The 25,475-nt window shown below is 42.5% G+C and overlaps 1 protein-coding gene across 3 annotated transcripts in view; it reads left to right on the top strand.

The window, feature by feature from the left end:
* Window positions 1-25,475, top strand: part of VGLL4 (vestigial like family member 4) — a gene marked incomplete at its 5' end in the record, with an annotated part of 84,680 nt that overhangs the window by 36,651 nt on the left and 22,554 nt on the right. The window contains 2 exons of one of the 3 annotated variants that reach the window (XM_082487499.1): window positions 2,319-2,659; window positions 23,888-24,077. In XM_082487499.1, the coding sequence (XP_082343625.1) occupies window positions 2,578-2,659; window positions 23,888-24,077 (272 nt within the window). Of the gene's footprint in view, window positions 1-2,318; window positions 2,660-23,887; window positions 24,078-24,473; window positions 24,586-25,475 lie in introns of those variants that run through there. The other 2 variants (XM_082487500.1, XM_082487501.1) reach the window with 2 other exon arrangements.

Genomic DNA, 25,475 nt, shown 5'->3' with positions numbered 1-25,475 from the left:
TAGCACTTGCAATTGGGGGAGTGCCCTTTTTGCGTATAAATAATCACTAAATGCTTCTTGACCTTCATCTTCCCAGCAATGCAGAATTCCTTTCAGGTAATTTGTTTCCTTCTGTATCGAATTCAGCGCTGTTAGTGGACGTTCTCCTGCAACTGTAGCACATAGGTAGATAATGCGTAGGACTACTTTTTGTATCTGAAGTAAGGAGAAATGTCATTTGGCTTCTAGGCAACCTTCTTTGGAGATAAATTTCCTATTCTTACTTATCCTAATATAGCTGTCTGAATATGAGCTGGCAGCGTGCCCAGGTGGCCAAGAAGGCCAACAGCATTCTGGCCTACGTCAGGAATAGTGTGGCCAGCAGGACTAGGGCAGCAATCGTCCCCCTGTACTCGGCACTGGGGAGGCCCCACCTTGAGTACTGTGTTCAGTTTTGGGCCCCTCACGACATTGGGGTTGCTGAGCGAGTCCAGAGAAGGGCAACAGAGCTGGTGAGGGGTCTGGAGCACAAGTCTTATGAGAAGTGGCTGAGGGAACTGGGGTTGTTTAGCCTGGAGAAAAGGAGGCTGAGGAGGGGGGAACCTTCTCACTCTCTACAACTACCTGAAAGGAGGGTGTAGCGAGGAGGGGTCGGTCTCTTCTCCCAAGTAACAGGCGATAGGACAGGAGGAAATGGTCACAAGATGTGCCGGGGGAGGTTTAGGATGGACATTAGGAAAAATTTCTTCACAGAAGGGTTATCAAGCATTGGAACAGGCTGCCCAGGGAAGTAGTTGAGTCGTCATCCCTGGAGGTATTTAAAAGACGGGCAGATGTGGTGCTGAGGGACATAGGTTAATGGTGGGTTTGGCAGTGCTTGGGTTAATGGTCAGACTTGATCATCTTAAAGGTCTCTTCCAACTATAACAATTCTATGGTCAGTAGTAAGTTTAACTGAATTACCTAGTCTCACTGAAATATCCAGAGCATTTAAGCAGTACTTTTCAAAACACCTTGACAAAATGTCACTCCAGGAGTTGCCTCTGTAATGTAACACCTTCCCCTTCTCTAACAGAGGGGAGAAAATCTCAAGAGTGGAAATGAAAGTTTGTTACTGGCAGGGATGAGTTATGTGCCAAGGCAAAGAGGGCAGGGGGGGAGGCACGGGGAAGATTAGGACTCCATTAGCTGCTTTTGTGTGTCTTAGACCAAACTTCTCCAGTATTTTTTCTCTTTTTCTGTCAAATCAGACTTCAGGTGCTGCTGAGCTGCAGGAAATGCAAACTGATGCCCATTAGGTTAGCAGATGCTTACGCCCATACAGATGTTCTGCCCTCTTACGATGAGTCATACACATCTGTAAAAGCAGCTAGAGTCTTTGTGATGAAGGGTTGGCCTGCAGAGGGGCAGACCACATCCTGAGATGAGAGCGACTGCCGTGAAAAATCTCCATCATTTGTGTCATCTGAGCTGGAGCTTTAGCAGCTGTTGGAAACGCAGAACACAAAGTTTAACTGCTGATAGCCCTTTAAAAAATCAAATGTGATAGTGTAGCGATTGAATTGTAGCAGTGTGAGCGTGCGTACGCGGTACCTGTCTATGTGCATACGGGTGTACCTCATTCCTTTCATTTTAGTTGTCCTTATCGTGCCAGAGCTGCTGTTCTGTTCCATTACTGTAAAACAGCATTACTCTTCACTGCGACAGTATTGGCGTGTGTCTGAGGCCACGCCAGGAAATTAAGTAAACGCTTAAGAGAAAGAATTAATTTTAAACAGACGGATTTCGCTCAGTTTTCCTGCTCAGGAGCCCGGCCCAAAAACGTTGCTTTCGCTCGGCTCTTGCCCCGTGTCCAGAAGAGGCCCCTCTGCTCCCCGGGCTGCCCCTGCCTCCCGCCTCCCTCCTCCTCCTCCTCCTCCTCCTCCTCCCCTTCCCCTCCTCCTCCTCCTGCCCCCGCCCCGCCAGGAGCGGCTCTGGCCCGCCCCCCCTGCGCAGCCCCCTGCGCACAGCCTCCCCGCCGCCTCCCTCCTTCCAGCCCCGGGTGCATTTAGGGGCTGATCTGGTGCAGAAAACATCCCTGACATTTGCGGAGCTCGGGGATCGCCGGAACGCGGCCAGCCCTCCGCTCCCCCCCCCCTCTCCTCAGCCCCCCCCTCCCCGGTTCCCCGGCGGCCGGAGGAAGCCGGGTGCCCCCGGCGCCATAGCGAGCGTCGCCCGCATGTCCGGGCAGCGCGCTCGCCGCGGGCCGCCAGCGCCGCCCGCCCGCCTTTGTCCGGGGAAGCGGCCCCGCGCCCGCCCCGCCTCCGCCGGCATCCGCGCTCTCCTCTGAATCGCGGAGACTCGGGAAGAGTTGGCGGACGGCCTTCTCGGTGTCGAAGGACGCGGTGGAGTGGAGTTTTCGGGAGTTTGGGAGGGGGAGCGCGCGCGCGTGTTCGAGCCCCTCCGACTCTCCGCTCCCATCCGTTGTTCTGGTGGCGCCGGCGGCCGGGCCTTGTGCGGGGGGACTTCGGGAAGCGCCCTCCGCACCCGTCCCCTGCCCTCCGCCGCCCCCAGCCTGGGCGAAAGCAGACAAGCTGGGCTTCTCTGCCAGCCCCATAAATGCTATTGATGAAGATGGACCTGTTGAACTACCAGTACTTGGACAAGATGAACAACAATATCGGCATTCTGTGCTACGAAGGTAATGGTTTCCTTTCACGAAGCGTCTCCTGCCGGGGCTGTTTGCTGTTGTTTGTCGGCCTGAATTTTTCCTCTTGAAAGGAACTCTGTACTCCTGGTCGGGAGAGACCCCGCAGTCTGTATTGTTACGGCTTTGTTTAACGGAAGGAATTTTCTTCTTCTCGTTTAATTTTTGTCTTCTTTTTTTTTTTTTTTTTAACAAAGGGTATTTTTAGTGTTAATTTTGTATTTTTCCTTAAGGATAACATGAGTTAGACTGGAGGGCCGCGTTGCTTTTGCGGCAGGCGGAGTTTCTGTTCCTCATTGCCGCAGCTGTAAAAGCAGCGGTTGTGTCCCGATGGGTGTGCGAGTCCATCCCCCCCCCTCCGCCGCTCTCCGCCCCGCGGGAGGCGCTCCGCGGCCGCGCTGCGCCCCCCCTCCTCCCCCCCCCCCCCCGCAGCCCCGGGGATGCTGCCGGGACCCCCCCACCGGTCCGCCCCGCCACAACCCGCTGGAAAAGGGCTTTTTCTCTTCGCCGGACTGTGCGGTTTTTTAGGCTGGCGTTTGCCCCCCGTGTTGGCAATTGCCCGGAGTAACCGGGTAAAATGAGTCTCGTACTGTAGCGGAGTTTTATCTACGTGCAGTTTGAAGAAGTGGTTATGGCTTGGCTTGGGCTGGAAAGAAAGGCACCACTGAGCTAACTGGGCTTGGCAGTGGAACTGTTTTTGCTGTAGCCACACACAAGCATTGCAGAAATCTTTCTTCTGATTCAGCAGGAACATTTTCCATCTTCATTTGGAAAATAAACTTGCTGCAGTTCTCAGGGGAGAAACAATCGGGAGCATCCATAGGACCGGGAGCTATCTGTTCACGCTCTTCAGAGAAAGACTAAAAGACTAGGCCAGAAGACAGGGGGCTGAACCTCGCGTTGGAAAAATCCCATCTTTTCTATGGTTAAATCGGCATGGCCACATTTCTTTCCTTCAGGAAGTGGAGGGGCTCCCTTGCAGAACAGTTAATATCTTTGCCTCTTTTTTTTTCCTCTTTTCTTTTTCTTTCCTGCACAAATACGTATATATTTGCTTGAATAAAGCTCTTTTACAGAAGATTGAGCTTGCCCATCAGTACTGAATAATACAGAACTGGGATTCAATAGAGTTGAATTTCTCTTTTTGTTGTCCCATGCTTTCTTCATTACAGCAAAAAAACTAGTTTAAAAAAAAAAAAAAGAGAAACACGACTTGCAGGATCCTTTAACTTTTTCATTTCTCCTCTGTAGTAACCAGTGCTTTATTTGGAAGCAATTGACAACTTCTGATGAAGACCATGAAATTTTACATAAAATTCTACTTACGTGGTACACGTTCTGAGTGTTTTGTTGACTAAGGCAGAAAAACTGTAGTTTTGGCTTATTCAATTCGTTGTAATTATGCCTAATAGTTATGGATGAGTCTTTCCAGCCCCCTTTTTCCCCACCCTCCTCTTCTCCAATAATTGTTATTTAACCAGATCTTAGCTTTAGTAGTTGAAAAGCAAAAGAACAGCTTAAGGAATACACTCTACTGTAGCAATCGTTGTTTAGTTTAAACATCTGTTGCTGTGTCCCTTATTATGGAAGTTAACGTTTTTAACACTAAAATAAACACACACAAAATGAAGAAAAGAAAAGCAAAACTTCAGTGGTGTTTATAGTGAGGTGTTTATATCCCAGTGGTTTAAAAAGTATAAACACTGGCAACATCTGCACTGAACTGGAAGGGTGTTTCAGAGATGCCTACAGATCTTCCATGCCTCAGCCATAGTATTTATTTTTTAAGTGAGTTGTGTCAGCAGTGATGGATCCTGTGTTTTCAAAGGTACTGCTGTGGTAGTAACTATGCTGACAACAAAGTGCCCTTTCAAACTCAATTAATTAGGATTTATGGAAGGTCATACTTGGACTACTTATAAATAGATGTCTTCCTGAAAAATACTTTTGCAGATGTAGGATAAGATACAAATACATTGTAGGATGTGAAAGTAGGTTTGTAATTTCAGGGGAAAGAATTATGGACCTATATGCCACAAGAAATAAATGAGATGGGTTCCTTATTCCTTTCGAACCTCTCTTGAAACACTTCCTTTTGCTTATTGAAATAACTGGTATGCTGGTGAAATGTGTCATTATCATTTTATGAGGTTTACTAGCGGTTTTAATCGTTCACCTCTGGCACAAGCCACTGGAACTATCATTGATTTGTAGCTGCAGCTTATGGATAAGAGATGTATTGTGTGCATTTGGCAGCTCTTTAGTTCAACGTGGAGTAGAAGATAATTTGTGTCCCAAGACGAGTCCTGCTTTTTCTTGCCCAGCAAGAGTTTCAGATGGCAATTTGTTATGTGCAAGCTTCAAGCTAGTGAGTTACTGCCAGCGCTTGGTCAGTCTTCCTTGACTGGGAGGGGCAGGAAACCTCAGCTATGTCTTAATCTCATTCGGTTCCTAACTAGTGTCATTCGTGACCATGCTCCAGTGAGCATGGGAACATTTATTGACAGTGCTGTTTAGTTCATAAAACATATTTCTGGTTTTGGCTTGCTCCTTGGAGGTCTGGGGGAAGAAGGTTGAATGGCACCTGATACAGATGGGATCTGCTTTATGGACAGACAAGAGTCCTTTTGTTGAGATTGGGGGGGGGAGTGGGAGATCTACTAGAAGTTCTCCCATTGGCCTTTAAGAAGTAATGGTGTGTTGCAGATTTGGGTGACCGCTTTGTAGTATGGAACCTTAACTGAAGTTGACTGTTTTCGCAAGCATAAGAATTTTTTTGGTTGGTTGGTTGGGGTTTTTTTCCTGTGAGGGTGGTCTAACACTGCCACAGGTTGTGGACTCTCCATCTTTGGAGATACTCAAAACCTGACTGGACACAGCCCTGCGCAATCTGCCCTCGGTGAGCCTGGTTTTGAGCAGGAGGTTTGGACTAGGTGATCTCCAGAGGTGCCTCCTAGCCTCAATGCTTCTGTGATTCTGTAACATGATAGAACACTCTGCACACTCTTATAATTAAGAGAGCCACAGCCAACAAAAGGGTTATAACCAGCGAAGAGGTGAGAAGGCTTTTGAAAGGGGGTCCATAACTTGGAACCGCAGAATAAAGCTATTTCCTCTCCTCAGGGTTGTTTGGTTTATACTGATAATTTGTGTCCTTTTTGAGTGATTCCTTGATATTATTACTAGCTTTGAGCTCCTCATGGTGCCCCGTGGTAATCTCAACTCTGATGCTTTTGGAGGAAAATCTTACTTTTAACAACATGGTGGGTTTTTTAACAAGTTGCATAAAAAAAGAACACTTGAGTTTTGTCTCCCTCTGCGGAGAAAGAAAAATTTTAAATCATTCAAATGAGAATGTTTAGCCTTCACCAATGGGAAAGCGACAGTTATATTAGCAATGATTAACCATTTCAAGCAATTTATTGTAATATATTTGGTGCAAAAGAAAGGTAAGAAAGAAAAGAAGAAATAATTAGAGAATTGTTGACTCAGCATCTGGATGCTGATTTTTACCATGAACACATCTGATACTCTCCTACTAAACCTTTGCTGCCAGTGATCAACAATGGCCAGTTTAATGAGTAGTGCTTTCTTATAATTGTTTTCTTCCTAATGAGCTCAGAGACGTCGGAGAACTCTCGGGAGGCGGTTGGCCTCGCTGAGGTGCAAAGGCCACGAAGCAGAACCGTTCTGTACCAGTCTGGTGTTCCCAGTGCTTCCTATCAAATGACGAGCACTTGATCTGGCCATGTATTCAGAGGTAGAACATCTGCATCTTGTTTTGCAGTGGAAACTCGTTTAACTTCAGCTGAATATTCTTTCTCCGAGAGCCTTGCCTGTGAGGTAATGGCAGGAGGGCTCAGAGTGAAACGAGTCACAGGTGATCCCGCTCTTCGACTAGCGCAGGGGCAGCCGGGCGAGTTTTGGCTCCTCGTTTCCACTGGAATATGTATGAGAAGGTGCAGGCTCCAAGTCGCAGATTTGTTTCGTTTTGTTGTTTATCTGAGGGAGTGTACAGATGGCTGTGCTTCGGAAGGCAGATTTCTGCCTTCCTTCCTCTCTCTCCCGTTTTCAAATGCTTTGGGTTATTACTGCGTTCTCGAGGCTTGAACTGCTGTGCTGGGAAAGGTATAAAGAAATGCAATAAGATGCTAAGAAATCCCCCAGGCACGTTAGGAGACTTGGAGCGCTCAAAATAGTTATACAGAGTTCTCTGGACAGTCCAGAAGGCTGGATTTTTTTTTAATGAAGAAAATTGGATCCAGACTTATAGAAAAACACCCCTTTTTGGTTTCGGGACAGCTTACATTAGTTAGTGGCATATTACATAATTATTTCACTGAGTTCCTCTAACAATGAAGCATTCGTTGGCTACAGCCCTGAGCTTGCATAGCTGTGCATCTTCTTAGGGCACCACAAGGCACTTTGAATGGATGTCTGGCTTCCCAAAAAGGCCAGTTTAGATGTTCGATATCAAATGAGGAGCCTGAAACGGATTCTGCTAACTTCATTTGGTTTGTAATGAAATGTAGCGTGTTTTCTGAAGTGCTAAAGAATGGTTTCCATCAGTTTTCTTTGCTGACCTTGCATTTTACTCTGGGTTTGTAACATCAGTTTCTTTTATTAACTCCAAAGTTTGGTTTAGTTTCTAAATATATAAAATGACTTTAACACTGTTCTTCTATTAAGAGTTAGTGGAGTAATAAATGGGATAAAAATCGCCTTTATGGTGAATTCAATGCTCTTATTTGTAACGCAGTGTAAAATTTCTGTTCAAAGCCATGTAAATTAAGATGCACCTACAGAATGTTCCCCATTTATAGCACATTCTGTGGGTTTTTCCTTTTTCAATGTCTTTTATTTTCAGGAAAAACCAAAGAACTCCAACTTCACAGTTGGGCTTTTCTTACTCATTTCCTCCTAGCATGAAGTAGGGAATATCCTTTTCAGTACTGACATCAAAATTCAGTTTATTTTCCTCATTCATCAAAGGCAAGATAGATTCAGGTCCTACTTAAGCTTTTTTTTTTTTTCCCCTGGAGTTCCGTTTTCTCATCAGCCTTGATGCTAGTTCAGCATTTGTACTGAGAACTCAAACAAGGAAATTAAAAAAAAACAAATACAATAGTGGGTTATCCCACAACTTTCAATAGATAAGACAGGCAGCACATTTTTTCCTGAGATAAAAGGTAGTGAGGTTTGTAGCAGTAAGTTGAATTCTATGTTAATGAGCAATTTGCTTAAAGGCTGTAACTTGTTACTCACAAGTCAAATTTGTTACAGTGCCAGGTCTCTTTGGATATAAATCCAGGGATTTTAGGAGACATTGAAAAAGCTTAAATTGCTCCAGAGTTTGAACAATGCCCAGTATTGTAGAGAGAACTGTTAGAGGAAAAATAAAGCTTAAACAACAGTCTTCATTGTGCGGCGTCTAAAATTATGAATGAAAAAGTTCATCCATATGTATTGGTTTTGCCTTTTTTTAAATATCTGCTTTGCATGAAAATAGTTGTCTATTAATTTCTTCTTGAGGATTAATACAGATGGGCCTTTATATTTGAATTTGGCTGAACAGACTACAGAGTTTTAACATGCTGCATGCAGACAGTGTGCCAAGCAATTTAGCAAAGTTGTTTACACTAACAATAATCCAGCAGGACAGAGCCTATAATTTTTCACTGATAATAGTATGAGGTAGTGATGAATACAAGTTTCTGGAGCAGTGTTTACAAAAATGGTATTATACTTTTTCAGTGTTAAGGAATCATGAGTGGTTTTGGGTTTAATTTCTTTTTTAAAGCTAGCCAGTTTTTTGTTCGGTGTACAGTCTGTATCATCTCCCTGAAAATTACTTTACAAATCAGCATGGAAGGATTGCTGGACACACAGCGTCATTGTTTCCTCTCCCTTTCAGTAAAAGCCATGTGCTTTGGAAGATAACTGGCTGTGTGATATAGCACCGCTAGATGCTGTTGTGTAAGCACTGTGCCAGGGCTGTGGGTGCAGTAACGTATATGCCATGAGTGCCGTGATGCCCAGTTTTAATTTCCTGCAGGCAGGTTTCCCCTGGTGCGTCATCTAACAGCTTTTTTGAAGAACGAGCTGAGGTTCTCCTGCCTGTCTCTACCAGTTGATGTAATGGCGCGTGTAGCTTGGTGTGTGCTGGCGGGTACCTTGGGAGTCTGGGTGGGACAGAGAGAGGCATAGACCGTGCAGCGCAAGAGCAATTTTGAACAGGGAGTTGGGCTCTTCATTAGGGTTATCTCTGTCAACTTTTAAACTTCATGTTACCGATGGATAGAGTCGGAGGAGTTTTATTCTTAACATCAGTAGTAGTTTGGCACTGATTCTAAGGTAAGGCAAGCTTAGAGCATTTTAGTTGTTGGGAAGGAGCTCCATGCAGCTTTTTCTTCGATAGCCTTGGTGAAGTTGAAGTAAGGGTATTCCTGGGACCACCACAATGTTGGTTCTAGCCAAAGAAAAAGTCATCCAGAAACTTCAGTGAGGTATTGAGTCTTCATCAGAGATCTCGAGATATCAACTTTTAATAGGAATCTAAGTGCTGAAAATCTCAGGCAAAAAGTAATTAAAAAAAAAAAGAAAGTCCCCCACAAAAAAGTGGGGGACAAAAGTGCAAAACGGAGTTTAGAAAGTTTCCTTTACCTAAGTTTCATGGCACTGTTTGGTATCAGATTTTTTAAAGTAACACTTAGCTTTTTTTCTTCGCTTTTTAACTTTGTTGTTGCTAGCGTTAAAAACAAGAACTTGTTAAACATCGTAGTGCATGGTGTAGTCCAGCTTCTCCCTCCAAAAATGTTATGTGACACTTTGTGCCTCGTTTTGTCTTTGGAGGAAAAGATCATCCAGAATGTGGTGTAAATGGATGAAGGGAGATAATATTCGGGATAAACTGGAATGTTACAGCCTTTGTGGCTTAGGAGGAGGAAAGCAAGTATGCCTTCGACAGGTAGGTGCCAGCTTAGTTTCTTCGCAAAAAATGTGGCTCCTGTCTTTTCATAATGCACATTGTTACAAGAGTCTATCTTTGATTATTTTAAGCCATGTTCTTTTTCACTCCTCATCATTTTGGAGTGTTCCTTGTCAACTGTGAGAATCAAGCGCTGCAGTGTATAACTTTCCTCCTGTTCTTCCAAACGTTGCTAGCAGGTTCCAGGAAATATATTTGCTCTCCCAGGAAAAGTTTGGAACCAGTTGTGTTTAAAAAGCAGTAGTTTTTCCTGGAAACCCATTTGACAGGGCAGGCGTGGAAACCGCTCAGTTTGCAAGACTTTAATATTTATTCCTCGGCATGCAGAAATAGGGGGTTTGCCTTTAAACGTGGGTTGTAGTTAGAAGTAAGAGAGATGTAGTAGATGAGGTCTTTTTTGCCAGGGTAGGAATGGCACCGCTGTACGCAAATACAAGCCAATATTGAAATACTTACTATGTTTTGTTTTAAGCAAAAATCACAGAACAGCAGATTGGCAGTAGCCTTTGTAGTTTCCATCTACGAAGTGCCCAGCCCGGCAATCCTTTTGTGTAAGAAGAGTGAAAACCAAAGCTGCTAAGTGGATCTTTTGGAATAGCTGTTGTCTTTTGGGGAATGAGTATTTCCTTGGTTTACAAATGGCATTAGTGTACTCTGGTTGCACTTTAGAGATGGTATTGTGACTTCCAGTTTTGTTATTTAATTGTTGTTTCGGAAGTGAGACATACTAAACATCTAAATTGAGATATTTGTAAGATTAGCAGGTTTTGACACTTTCAGAGCAGAACCTTTCAGAAAATTACTGTTTCTGGGCTCCAGATTACTAAATTTGAGTTATTTTCTCTGTGATGCATTGTTAGTCTTAATTACGTGGCCGTATGAAGAAAATCAAAGTTGCTTAGTCAGAAGGAGACTACTTCTGTGGATCTAAATTGTCTGGGAAGACATGTAAATGCCACACAAGAGCTAGCCAAGTAAAATAAGGCTGTTTAGTTGTCCTGTTTATATTCTTTGGAAAATAATCTGTTCTAAAGCAGGAGTTCTACAAAAAGTACTCTTAGCGTATAGGAAGAAAAAAAGTTGATATAACTATGGCACCTTCTTTGTGGTGGTTTTATACAGTACACATTAAATGAAGATGGGGTGAGGGAAGTGCTGTATGATTCATATAGGACAAGTTTGAACTCAGCTACTTTCTTGGATTTAGTATAAATATTTATGGCATTGGAGGGGATTTTTTTTTAATATGCTTCCTTGTGCTCCGGATCTTTTAGATGTCCTCCTCAGACATCTGGTGTGCATTGCTGCTTGTTTAACCCCCACCCTTCGGTTTTCATGCTGTGGCATCTCGCAGAGCTATCGCAGTCGCTCTGTGGTTGGCGTAAATTAAATCTCATCGAGCCAGCTGGGAGAATGCTGACGTGCACACTTTTCCGCTGAATGCTCTAAAACCAGTGGCTACAGTTAAAGAGGTGAACGCTTTACTCTTGTCTTGCTGTACGCATCATACTGAGCTATTTACCAAAGGTGTCAAAAATAGGAATTCCAGCATTAGCTATGATGTTTACAGATTCTTGGCTAGTTTCTGTGCCTAAGAAAAAGCTTCCCATATCAATGTAATATAATCAATGTACCTAACTTGTCTCAGAAAAAAAAAAAAATAGGTTCTCTTACTTTAAAAGTCCTTAAAAGTCCTAATTTCTAAGACTGTAACTGCTTTGAGGTACATTATGCTTGCCTTAACAGCTAATCTGTGGACGTACTGAGTTTTTCTTTGTAGTACAGTAAATTGAACACTACCCTATTTGGTTTCAAGTGGTTCTCAATGAATTCATTTAGAAGCAAGTACGATAACAAACATTTCAATACCCATTGTAACGTATTTGTATATATCTATTTTTAATCCTCTCTGTAGAATCATAGTCCTTGCAGAAGCCTAAGTCATTTAAACTTCAGCTACCCCCATGAAATAAATAGTGAACGTTATCCTTATTTACAGAGGGGAGGAAAAAAGAGCTGTAATTGCTTAAATTCACATAAGTCAGGAGTAAAGCTGGCAGCAACATTCAGAGTGCCTTGATTATAATACTTTGCCGTAGCTGCTAAACCTTACTGTGATCTGCTAATGAAAAGTGCTTTTACCTGTTTGTTTTGAGATGTGCAAATCAAAATTGTAATTAATCAGCTAAATAGGTATAACCTCTGATCTTTGAAACTTGGACTGACGATATATGGACTAGACGCTTGCTTCTGCTCAGCAGTCATGGAGGGAACAGGAGCTTTTGGACTAAAATCTCTTGTGATTGCTGTTCATCTGTAGTGGACCCCTTCTAAACTGAGATGATGAAATCTGTTTCGGGCGAAGGAGTTGAGTCTTTTTAGCTGATCCAGGGAATGAGCTCTTACAAAGAATAGCGGGATGGAAGAATTTTAAGTTCCCCTGTTTGAGCTGCAGGACCTCTGCAGGTCTGCTCTTTTCTATTTGAGGCCTGTTGAGTCGCATAAAAGGAGCGTGCCCACTGATGCCGGCAGTTAATTTTGTATTCTCTCCAGAAAATGAGGTGGGGTAAGAAACTTCAATTAAATAGCAGTCCGACTGTGGTCATGCAATGCACGGCTCGGCAGCAGGCGAGCTGATAACCCAGTTATGATCTAAAGCAGTACTTCCAAAGCTTTTTAATTAGTGCAGCATCTCACTGCCCCAAAGTGACTGTTTGGTTCCATTACAAAATTCACAGAGGTATTTAATAGAGCGCCTGCTTAATTATGGGATGGAACATCTTTAATGTGTGATGGAGGGTAGAGATCTGCAGAAATGTTTGGGATGTACATCATTCAAGTGAAACGGGGAAGGACTTAACAGATAAGTAACTGGGGAGTGGTACAGTAATGTAGCGAGACAGTTAATTTCTGGATCCTGTGGGGCTGGTACCGTGGGAATGGGGGGACACAGACATCACAACTGTCATTTTTTTTTGTTACCTTTGTTTTATTGACCCATCTGATCTTCCCTGTCTTTTCTGTGTTTTGTCAGGAATGAGTTGCTTCTGCAACTTTGAAATAAATAACCAAGGAGCCTGGATTTAAGTTAATCAAAAGGGCGACTCAGCTAAAGACTAGTAGGTATGGGGGGAGGAAGACGAAGCCCTGATTAAAGGTCTTTGAGAAGTAGAGTGTAACTTCGGTACTGCCCACCCGCTGCAATCCTGTGACTGTCAAGATAACCTCAAAAATACTAATTTCTGTTTATTCCTGACTTATCCAAGAGTTCTGGAAAACCTGCCCTCAGCGCCCAGAAAACTGAGAGGAAGGCTGTCCAGGCAGCGTGTAACTTCTTGGTAGCAAACACAATCCCTGCCTCTATCTTTTATCTTTTATTTTAAGTGACCCTGCAACTTGGCCCCATAAACCACCCTCCTTCTTGTGAAATACAGGCCAGCTATGATTTAGACAGTGCTCCCATCTATCCCTTGGCACCATAGGGTTTTCTGCCCTTTTATCTCTCAGAATCTGACAGCCTCTCTCAATCCCAGTCACCGTGTAGTAGTGCTGGCTACTGGAGTGGGTAGGAGCGGTAATTCAGATCTGGTCTCTTCAGTCCTTTTGAGGAGGAAATAATAATGTTCTCTGGTACCAGATTTTTCACAACTGAATCTTCTAGTGAAGCAGTGGGTTTCAAGCTCTTGTACTCTGTGGTTACCTAAATTTTTTCTGTGGACCTCTTCATAGGGAGTTTTTTTTTTTCCACAATAAAATTACTTGTCTCAGTGGCATGTCATGAACCCAAGATTAAAAACTGCTGTGTCAGAGGAGCAAAATTAATTTTATCTTTTCCTTAGTGGTGGTGTGTGCCTGTTGGTCTGTTTGTTTTGGAGACAGTCCTTTCAGAAACAATGGTAATATTTTGGAATTTTTATGTATGTTTCTTTATACGAGCACCTGTAAGCCTGGAGAAATTACATGGCGTCCTTTCCTCTCCGTCTCATGAGCCGCACTGGTGTCTGGGCTTTTCTAGAGGATGAAGCCTTCATGAGTTTTTGGTTATTAAAACACTACATGTGAGCAACAGCTGAGGAAGACTGTTGGGTTGTGTCTTGGAACAGTACAAAGCCAGCGGGATGAAGGATGTGTATTATCCAACCTTGTAGTGCTTATGATGAGCTTGAATTCATTTTCTTCTACTGCCTGAGGCACTGGCTGCATCTATCTCAGCCTACTGCCATCAGTTACAGTAATGCACATAAGGAATTGGCAAGCTGACACGTCCTCCTCATTTTCTGTGTAAATAGCATGATCAAAAGACTATCTTGTTTTCATCTGAATGGCTGATGCAGTTTGCCGTTGCATTCAGAGTGCTTGACTGCCCTGCACAGTTGTCATTGCTCTCTTGCTTTCCCTCTGTAGAAAGGATTTTGGAGCCCGTTTTGAAGGACAAAGGGATTTTGTTCTTTACAATGGATTCTTTGTGGGAGATGGGTCGAAATTGTTCTGCCGCTCTGTGGATGAAAGTCTTCAGTATTCTGTCCAGTTTGGTTGAAGGGGCTCTGTGTTCCTTAAATACGCGAGTCCATTTCAGACGGGCTGCAATCGGGTAACAGAAAGCCAAGATTGAAATTGCAGTTTTTCTTGTGTTCATTAGGCTTCTTGTGTTCATTTCGCCTCAGTTTAGGAAGAGATTGTCATATTGGTGACCATGAAGGCGGCAGCAGCTCCTAGTTGTGTGTCCGTGTGGATGTGATGGTTGAGGTTTGCCTCCAGCCCCATCTCCTCCTGCCCTGTGCCAGCAGCTTCAGCTGTCCGACTGCTTGCCCATGTGCCATATGGCGAAAATGCAGTGGCCAAGACTTCTTTGCTTTATGTGGGTTGGTTTTTTTGGGTTTTGGTGGGTTTTTTTGTTGTTTTTACTTTCCATTTTGAAGTCACTCATGTGCTACTAGTAGGAATCCAATTGGGGAAGTTAGCACTAAGCTTTGTAGGACTTGCACGCAGTTCAGTGGTCTAACCAGTGACCCTCCTTTTTTCCAACTCCATTCCGAAGGGAGCCACCCATGTATGTGTATCTTTTACTGACATTTTGAATGTATTTGCTTTTGTGTTTTTATTTTTAAAATACAGCATTTATATCCTCTCTTGGGGGTCTTCTACCTTCCAGGCAGGAAATTTGGGGGAAAATAAAATAGAAATAAAAGGAACATTGCTTGAAAGTGCAATATCATTTTGCGGCTCTTTTAGAAACCTCATTTTTATTGATGCTTCGAATTTTTCCACGTGTAGCAAAGGAGAATAATGTGAGAAAAGGTGTGTGGAGCATGTTTATAGTAAACTATAATAAAACCTTGCAGTATATCTAAAAATAGGCTCCAGTTTAAATAAGCCAAATACTTTTTTTTTTTTTTTTACCTTTGCATAGCACCTTTTGCTCCAAATCCTTATGAAAGAAACAGTGCACAATTTATTGGATTGAATTTTAATGTGACCCCATTACAAGTAAACATCTCAAAATTAATGTTTCAAGCGGGGTTGCCATAGACCATACTGAGTGTGCTCATACTCACAAGGGGCATTGATTACCCAGTGCAGTAGTCAGGAGTTTGATTTATGTCGCAGGATCGTATCCGTGAAATACCAGCCATTGGAGCAGAAGGTGGTGTTTCAGACCTGAGTGTCTGCGTTGCTCTCCACTAATAGAAACACTATCTAAAAAACCCAGAGGGAGGGTAGCAAATAATTTCTGTCTACTCAGGAGGAATTACTCAAACTTGAGCTCTCACAAATTGAATTTCCTATCTGTCTCTCTTTGCCATTGAATGAAAATACGTAGTTAGAAGGTATCACTTGGTATGTTGAAGTACTGCTTAAACACCCCATCTAACAATTTTTGCTGTTGTGACCTTGCTGTGACTTTGATTTGCTTTTGAAATCGATGGCAGGTCTTCTAGCTTTGATTGTTTCTGCTACAAGACAGGCTAGTCTTTGATCAGCTCTGCTTTCCTGTCTTTTATGTAGCACAGTAAGTCATTTAGCTGGGTGACGAAAGAAAGAACACCTAGTTCTGGAAACCACCATCGGTTTGGAAAGCAGTATCTTCAACATGTTGACTTACACTTGTATTTCGTTCACAGTTTTTTATAGTGTTTTTTACATTTTTAATAAAATCACCTTACTACACTGATAAAAGTAAATCTTTTTATCTGGCAACTTTTAAAATCTGCTTATCAGAAATGTGAGAGAGTGCTGTATAATAGTTATGCAAATAAATTAAAGGAAGCTGACTTCTGGTGATATGTTTACTATTTAAACTTTGCATAGTGGTAGATTTAATGACATATTCTGGATTTATTTTCTATATTCAGAATTACTGTAACCCACTTAGTCTTTGTTTCCAGCTCTCTCAAGTGTATGTGTCCCATAAGCGTTCCGGCCAGGCTAGAAGGTGCAAATGAGTGTCTTACCTTGAGGCGCTAAGGGTGGTGGGACTTCACCTCTTCATGGCTCTAGCCCCACAGATGCTCACCTAGAATCTTCAGAGATTTCAACTGCACCAAGGAGAAAACGTTACCTAGCACTGAAGAAATGTAAATGACTAAATGCCAGTGTTAGTACACACGGAGTGTGGTATAGGGACACACCAGAACTGCTTACAGCACTCACAATGCAGTGAGTTTTGCCAGGGAATTAAACGGATCATGTATCTTTGCTGACCAGTAAATACTAATGTAGTGTGTTCTAAGCGATTACAAGAATGTGAAATTTACCGTTTTCTGCAGAAAATGTAAATGATGCTTCTCCCTTTGTCTTCCTTTCTCTTTTATCCCCCCTCTTCGGGATGCCCTTGTTGGGTCACGCTGTTCTGCACCAAACAAAAGTCATCAGTAGCTTTCTACATTGGATGTACAATTAGGCTGAGGAGTTCAGCAGTTGCACCTTCATCAGCTTACTCAGCAAGGTATTATTGTCAGCTTTGAAGTATCTAACACAGGGCTGCGTTTGCTCTTCTGACAGTATATTGACTGGGGTGGCAAGGACCGTGCGCGTCTGGCCAGGAGGAGTCCCAGGAGGAGGCTAGCTGGAGAGTGAGGGTCTATCTGGGTAGGACAGCCCGCTGGTTTGTAACGACGGTGGATCTTGCTGCGGACCGAAGCCCGTACGATGGGGCAGGGCTGGGTGCCCGAGCGCAGCCCCAGATTAAGGCCCGTGCTGCTTTCTGGCTGTGGTCGGACTTGGTGGCTCGGCTTAGCCGGGCAGCTTGCCTTTCTTTTGTAAGAACCTCTAATGCATTGAGCAAACAGAAAATGGTAACTTGGGCTGTTTTAGTCCCTGTTAACTGACTGTAAATGTTTGATGGAGGTTTTTCCTGGGAGAGCTGGCAAAGAGGCTCAGAAAGGAGCGCTCTGTGGGAGCAACCCTGCTTCCTGAGCAACATCTCAGCCTTGACCTGGGGGAGATCCTTTTTTGACGTTGATGTTAACAAGTATTGTGGACATCCTTGGTACTATTTATCTGGAGATTAGTGTAGTTTAGCACTGATCGCATTTAAATCTTGCCCACCAGATCACTGAAATTGTTTTTTAGCCATAGTTTGCAGGAGTACAGGTACTCTAAGCAGAAGAAAGGAACCTTTTTTTAGACTTTCAGCTCAGCCAGGTGCTCCAAGAGTTAGCTAAATGGGACACTATCTTCAAGGGAGATCTGCAAATTTGCGAAGTAGTCCCATGCTCTACAGTTAGACCTAAGCCTGAGTTCACTGTCGGGTTGGAACTGAACGCAGCCCCACAGTCACAACTGTTGAGGTGTGAAAATTGAAATTTGATAGAGGAAATATTAAGAAGCTCTGCCAGACCAGAGCATTAAAATGTATTCCATCCTTCTTCCTTTGTGACATATCTTCTGCCCTTCTTCTTTCCATGCCATCAATTTCTTGCCTACTTACCAAGATGCTTTTTTACAGTTAAGTTTTTTTGAACTCAACACCAAAAGTGTTATTTCACTTGGCACCTGGTTAGCAGAGTGAAGAGAATTTAGTTCAGTCCTAGTTTAAGTGGCCAGCGGTGGCTTTTTAGTTCTCTTATGTTTATGAAGTAGTTTGTAGAACTGAAAGAGTTACCCATGTAAGACAATTTATGTACAGAGAGTATGCGTATGCTATTTTGTACAGCTATGCTGTACAATATGATGAGAGAGAATATAAGGTGATGTAGTCTGTTTCTCACAGTACATTTGAAGGAGCAAATACAGTTACAGTCAAGTTTGGGGAGGCAGTTTTGCCATTTTCTGCCTGTTGCAATTTAGTGTTTTATATATAATGTAGCATTGTCAAGACCTGTTAAGATGAAATCTGCTTTAACCTGTTTTACTGAGCTCTGATTAACAGTATGTTTGGTTTTTTTTTGAAAGGATCCTCAAGCAAGCATGTGCAGTCTTTTGAACAAAAGAGGAGGAAAAAGTGGGTGGAGATGATTGAATGCAGAGGTCACTATTTTATGTTCTTGCTTGCCATGTCAAGCATCATGTGTCCCTCATTGGCAGGCATGGTCAGATGGAGGAGCCAGAACAGAATAGTCGATTTAATCGCTGTATTTTGGGTTTGGCCGTGGGTTTTCTGGCATACCTATCTCTGCACAGTGGTAGCCAGAGCTTGGTTCCAGGAGTAAGTGCTTTTCATATGTTTTGTAAATGGATGAGAGCGGGCTTTTGCCAATTTTTCTTTACGTGTGTATGTTTCTACTAAATTAGCTTTTTGTCATATTACAAGAAAGTCAGTAAAATATGTGTCAGATAAGTGAATCGGTAAGTTGGCTGCTGAAAGAAATCTATCAATTATAATAAAAAAAATATTTCCAAGATCTAATTTTGCAGCAGTGTTTTATGATTAGGCTGTTCTCATTAATACTTAATTTTTTTGTTGTTCCTGTAGTTTGCCGGTTTATTACCCTCTCCAGGTAGGCCTGTTTTATATACTACAAAGCAAATGCAGACTACTGTGACTTTGTTTACAGCATTTGGCAGACTACTTCCCAGAACTAAAACTTATTTAAGCTCTGCTTAAATTGTATCTTTTATAGAAACTGCAATCCAGAAATAAAGTAGTGGTGCAAAATGATGTTTTTACATAAGGGATTTTTGTGTTTGAGTGGGGGTTATAGAACTATGCAGCAATTATAGAAATAAATATAATTTGTGACTGCTGCTTAGAATATCTTTTTTCATGAACCAAAGGTTTACTACTGAGGGGTCTGAATGGATTAATTCATTTTCTTTGGTCGAGCAAGTGATGTAAATCTGCCTTAAATTACATGCTTTTAAGATTGTCTGTAGTCTAACTACTTCACACAGATTTAATTTCTGGGGAATTTCACAATTTCAAGGATATCAGTCCTCTTACAATGTACAGTATGCTGTGAAGTAATAGCCAAACTAGGCAGCTGACAACATCTGCAGATTAAATCTGTGGTGTGATTCTTTTGTTTTGATAACTTGTTTTGATGACTTGTTGAATTGAGTAATTTGCGGTGGCTTCTCTGCTTGGTATTCGATATCTCAAATCATGTGATTTTTTTTTTTGTCCGTGAATTGGAATTTTTATGCCATTTATCCCAATTTATATTGGCACAGACTGACTTCTGTCTTTAAGGTAGTGCAAGAAAACATGCAATAGTTTGTAAGTTCATTCCAATCTATTTGCAATTTAATCTCATGATTGTTAGAATATAGGAGTAGAGAATAAAACAAGTTTCATTTTATAGTATCCTTTTCACATATATGTAGCTTTTGTGAATGTCCTGGCTTTTCAGCAGAAATGTTTCATGTGTCATGAGGGCTAAATTTTGATCTTGGATTAGTAGAGAAAACTGCTTTATTGATTCCTGGGAATGTCTGACCCTTAGAACATGAGGCAACTCCTCTTACTAATGAGAGTTTGTCTGCATGGTAGTATTGGAAAAGGTAATTAAAGGTGTAATGCATGTTAATTAAAGTCTGCTAAACTCTCATGCTCATGATTTTATTAATTGAGTGGCCTGAGGTCATGGTAATTCAATCCAAGACCTTAAAGGGTAAGGACACTGTGACAGACACCACAACCCATGATTTTTTTTATTTTTATTTTTTTTATATTCCCCACCCCACCCCACCCCCCACCTTCCCCAAAGTTAATAAACATATCAGGAATTTACTCTTGTGGACAAATCCATTTGTCAGTTGCAGAATGGAAAAGTAAAACGGGCAAGAGCAGTGCTGGAATTTTCTTGCAAGGAGTTTTATTTCAGTCTGTCTTAAGGTCTGTATCATGTCAGTCTTCAGTTTGAAAGACTAAGCCTTTCACTTCTGGATTGTAATTAATGCTCAGATTTTATGCATTACTAGTAGCCAGCAGGAGAGAGGAAATCGGGAGGGGGAATAGTTTATGGTAGCCATGTCCCAGTGCGGCCCATACTGAGTTGCTAGGTCAGAGAGGAAGGAAGCTAGCTGCCAAAAGAGTGTATATTTTTTTTTCCAGTCTTTGGTAACTCCTGGAGCTCTCGGACATATTTTAAGACTTCTCTGGTGTCTTGCTATCAAATCCGCGCTTGTAAAAACATGACTTTTGCTGTTGTGATGTTTGCATTGCATAGGCATTGCAGTAGGGACGCAGAACTGGTGACTGAACTGCAAGAGAAATGCAAACAGTGTTGAAGATCCACTGCTTACAGAGAACTATCCTGCTGGTGTGTATGTCTGAAAAGAGCCGTGCTGGTTTCACAAACGTGTAGTTTGCATGTGTTAATTTGAATCACTTTCAGTTTCGGCTGGTAAGTGGTTAAAATAAAGAACATTCTTGCTGACTGCATGGACTTCTGTCAACTGAGTGCACTACTGCAGTACTGCTATATAGGCAGACACTACGTCACGTCGTTATCTCTGTTTAGCTTGTCTGTGCTTTATCATGTTGCCGAACAGTTTTAATAAAAAAAGAAGACAGGGGGGTGGTGGGGGGGAAGAGACTAGTATGAATAGTTGTAAGTAGAACTATCTGAAAGCAGCAGATCTGGAGTGCCTTACGCCAGCTGCTTACCGAAACAAAGAGAAGTATTATGAGAGGCACAATAAATGTGTTTGCTATCTTTGCTTTCAGTTGCAGTGCAGACACAAGCCGTCACAGTAATGAATTTCAAAGACTGGAGTTTGGACTTGGGGAATTTTATGAAATGCAGTTGTTTTATCAGAGTGTTGTCTTGCCAGCTGTGTGATGCGAGTCTGGTTACCATGGAGCGTGGGCAGTTGGGGGAGACAAATCTAGTCAGTAAAACAGCATTTTGTGTGGTAGGCTCTGCTGCGGTTTCTCCCTCTCTGCTTCAAATTCCAGTTTGGTAAGGAGGAAAGTAGTGGGGGGAAGAAGTCGCCTTTTTATTTAAATAAAAAGCAGTTTTACCTCTAATCAAACTTACAGACCGCGTGAGAACTGGTGCAGTACGTATACAGAATATGAATACACGGTGTATCCCCATGAACAATGTAGACATATTTTTCCTCTTGATCTTACCCTGTCATCTGGACTCTTCTGTTCGCCAGTCTTCTCTGCTTGCCTCCTGTCTGCGGGGCAGGCTGTAGAAGATGCTGAGCGCCTGTAGCTTCTCATGAGGAGGTGCTCAGTGCCTTCCCACCTGTCCTGTAAGAGACAGAGGGTGTAAGAGCTCCTGCTGCCTCCTGCCTGCTCACCGCTGCCGCCTCTTTGAAGCTTTGGTAGTTTGATAAATTTGGGCCAAATGGCCCTGTGGTGTTGCAGATACACAGGACAGTTCTGAAGGCCTCGGTGTTCCCCGCGTAATTCCCACGTTACTTCACAATTAGGAAAATGCATTACCAAATTCGACAGGATTTAATTAGAAGCCATTCCTTTCTTCGCTAAATTTCTTTAAAATGTGTTTCTTTAATTCCAACATACAACAGCATTAGCTTTTTTACCAGATTTTGTACTCAATCCGGATGTTAATGTATAAATGCTTTTGTTACCGTACATATAATAAGATGTGTTTTTATATATATATATTTTTTTTTTAAAGAAAAAAAACCTTTAAGGTAATTGTATAGCATCAGTCTCCCAGGTGCTGTTTGGTAAAAAGGAAGAGTTTCTACCTTGCTAAATTGGACAATGTCTAGAGATTTTTGTCTTTTGTAAACGCCAGAGTTAGCTTTACATGGATATTTACATTGCCTGTATTCCTGTCAGGAGTTGTTGGGGAGGAGTCAGTAGGAGTTCGGTGCCTCCATGGAATTTATAATTCCTGTAATGGAATTTTGTGTTTGAGTCTTCAGAAGTGATCTGAGACACTGCAGAGAGAAGAGCGATTGCGTATGGGTGGGGTGAAAGTATCACAAACCTTAGCTGATGAAAGTTTTCTCTTTTGACATCGGTATTAACTTACTTTTTTCAAAGTGAGGGAGATTCCTCAGTAAGAGAAACCGGTATGATGTGGTTTACTTCTAAAGTTTAGAACGCGAGCACTACGTAGGTGGAGGTTTCTACTGGCATCATATAAAGGCTGAAGGAAAAAAATGCAGAAATTTTACTGCTGTGAAGATTGTTTCACATGAGAGGTCTTTTTTTGATAAGAGCTTCTCTTGTGACACCAGAGTGGTTGTGGAGGGCTTCCCAATTAACACTCTGGTTGTTTCGAATGGGAGAGGGTTTGGGTGACTGTCTTAGAGCATTCGCAGTAGAGCACAGTTTTTACTATTTAGAGCCGAGATGGAAAGTTCCTATTTAGATTTGGTGCCAGAGTCTTTAATAGAAATCATGACTTGTGGTGTATTATAGGTCAGTGTATATTTGCTAGTTTATATTATGCTGACTAAATTGGCAAAATGCTTATTTTTACTGGTAAACATTCAGGAGGTTTTCTCCTCACTCGTTCTTTTTCCAACAAAATAGTATTTGTCGTGTGTGGAATTGAGGCAACATTTTATAAATCATCTGCCTCGGCGATGATGTGAAAATGTGTGGTGGCATACAAAGATTTCCATTGTCAGGTACCTCAGGGCTGTAGATGGAGTTAACTTTATCCTAATTTTAGTTCTGGAAATTATGGCCGTGTAAAAAAACAAAATGCTTCTGGCAGTGTAGGAAAAATACAAATTTTAAACTCTAGCAAAAGTGGCTATTTCAGGGCTATTACCAGAATAGGTAACCCTGGTTAACTTAGCTCCTCTCCAAGCCCCTTATGGAGCCCCAGAAGCATTTTTTAACATCTTTAAATTCCTGTGAGGTCTAAATATGACCTGTGGCTGTAAGGATGTGAGTTCCAGTAAAGTCCATAACTGCTGGGGAAATGCAGCACTGGGCTTTAGGCTATACATTGAGACGTTTAATTGAAATGGGAAAAGTACTGTGGTCACACTTTAATGCGTGCTTAGTAACAATAGCGTTTATGCGCAAGCTAATTGTATCACTTCTGGAATTATTTTATACGCAGCACCCACCATGCTGTGAATGGCATTTTCTGATAAGTGTCAGATCATATAAAATTTATCATCTACTTGGTACTTTAGCACCGGTCTGCCCAGTTGAAAATTGGCGTTCTTAAAATTGGAATTTTGCGATTCTTGTGCTGAAGAATTGTGCTGTTTTGTTCATTGCTCCAACCATAGTTTAAAAGTATAGAGAAGGACATCTGAGGACAAAGTTAAGCCTTGCATCAGCAAGTTTCCAATCTTTTCCCTAATTTTTACCTTGCATAGTTATATACTAGACAAGCTTGTTTTGGACAGCCTTTTATAAAAGGAATCGTTTGAGAACTTGAACGTTTATTCAGTTTTAGATCTTGAATATTTGGCATAAATGTGAACTGGAGCCCTGGAATTTATAACCACAACCATAAGAAAAGGAACAAAGCCTGTTTCATTGCGGATAGTCATGCTTTGCAGAATGAGGTAATGAGAGTTCAGGGTTGGAATGGCAGCTTGTAAGAAGGAATGCTTCTGAATAAAAACGCTGCTGGAAAGATGCGTTAGCTCAGCCCTTTCAGATCATCTGGGGTGAGTTGACCCCTCTCACGTTACCTTTTTGCAACTGTTTATTCCAGCATAAAACACTGAAGTATGGTTTATGGTGCCTCATGTATCTTGCAACCATGTTAAATGTGCCTATGCAGACCTGACGTGCGTTTGGGAAATTTTTCTGCGAGAACGTTTTCAAAGAGCGCGCTCTTTTACCTCTCTTTTCCCCGTCGCGTTCATTCTCACTTGTGGTCTTCCTGCAGGTGAAGCAGCTCTAAGAGGCGAGCCCAGAATGCAGTCTCTCCCAGTCTCCTCTGCGCTCACCAACCATCGCACAGGCCCTCCTCCCATCAGTCCCAACAAGAGGAAGCTCAGCATGGACCAAGGGGATGATGAGCTAGACTGTGAAAATGACCACGTTTCTAAAATGAGTCGAATGTTCAATCCGCATCTGTAAGTGTCTTGCTTTTGTTACCTCTGGTTCATAGAATTTGCTGCGTGCGCCAAGATCCTCCTGTGTCTAAAATTTTGTGCTAGATTTTTCCTTTGTTCCAGTTTGTATGGAAGGTCTGCACAAAGGCTGGTGTGATTAGATGGGTGACTTCTTGTTTCCCTTTGTTCCCATACAGCGTGAAGTAACGGGAATTAGCCCGACTTTTAACTATTTATAGCAAAACAGACGCATTCACCTTGCAATTCCTAAAGTATTGTTCCTTTGTTCTGCGTAATCTGCTCCTTTGGCTTCCCCTGATTCTGAGCGCTCTGTACTCCCGGCCCATGGGGGCGGGGAAGCAGAAGGAGGGGAAACAGAAGTGCTTGGCGTTTTTCTGAGGCCGGGAGATTGTGAGCCAGCTGCTCCGTAGTCTGCCTTGACAACTGGGCAAGCTGCAGTTGTTGCTAAACATGACTTAGAGGGATCGCACCGCAGCTCTGACGGTCGGATGTGGAATTTTTCGTACAGGTAAGGTGTTGATGAGTTAGGTGCATGTGTTGGGTAATCATCAGATGCCATTCCTGCCGTGTTCTCATTCCTGGGAAGGCAAGTCTGGCTGGCATGAAGCGCAGGCTTAGGGAATTCCTTTCATTCTTGACTGGAGGAAGCGATGGGAGCGGTTCAGCAGTCCGGGGCAGGCTGATAGCTGCGCGCCTTTCCCTGCTGCCTCAGCTCCCGCAGCCGCTGCATTCCCCGCATTCCACGCTGCTGTGGACTGTTGTGTTCAGTCATAAGATGCGGACGGAGGTATTTATCCTCAAATAAATCACCACAGTGTTAGTCAGAGGCTGGGCCTGTAGTCTGCAGTCTTGGAATTTGTTACAAATCAGGAATCCACCGCTGAAGTAATGCAAAACAATAAAAGCGCACAAGCAGAGAGAGACTTCTCATTTACAACATACCTCCTTCTTTCTCCCGAAAACTTAACTATTTATAGCCTTTCCTTGGGCTGAGAATGCTGGTATTGGAAAGAACCATATGCCGCGTTTCTGTGGCGCAAAGACCTGGCACAACTGAAGACATTTATGGCATTTTTTGAATTATGTAAGTTTGTGGGAAAAGGTGTGATTTATTTTTTTAACTCGTTTGCTAGTGATGAAATAAAACACAGCTGGCGGTTACGTACATTGTAACACTTTATACAGTGGAGGCCATAAAAATAATGAAGTCTGAACCAACAGACTCACGTGCAACCACCGTTCAAAACTAAAAGATACAGGCAGCTTTTTCGTGTGATCCCTTAGATATATTTTTAAAGCTCAGATCTTTTCCGGCATGGTACATTATTACTCGTCCGGTATGGTACGTTTTAACTCTTTCTGCGATTTTGTATATGAAATGTGCATCTTTTCTTCTAA

The sequence above is a fragment of the Vanellus vanellus genome (genome assembly GCF_965231255.1).
Source record: "Vanellus vanellus genome assembly, chromosome: 9".
Taxonomy (NCBI): Eukaryota; Metazoa; Chordata; class Aves; order Charadriiformes; family Charadriidae; genus Vanellus; species Vanellus vanellus.
Note: the sequence above shows the minus strand (reverse complement) of the source record. Positions and strands in the feature narration are given on the sequence as shown.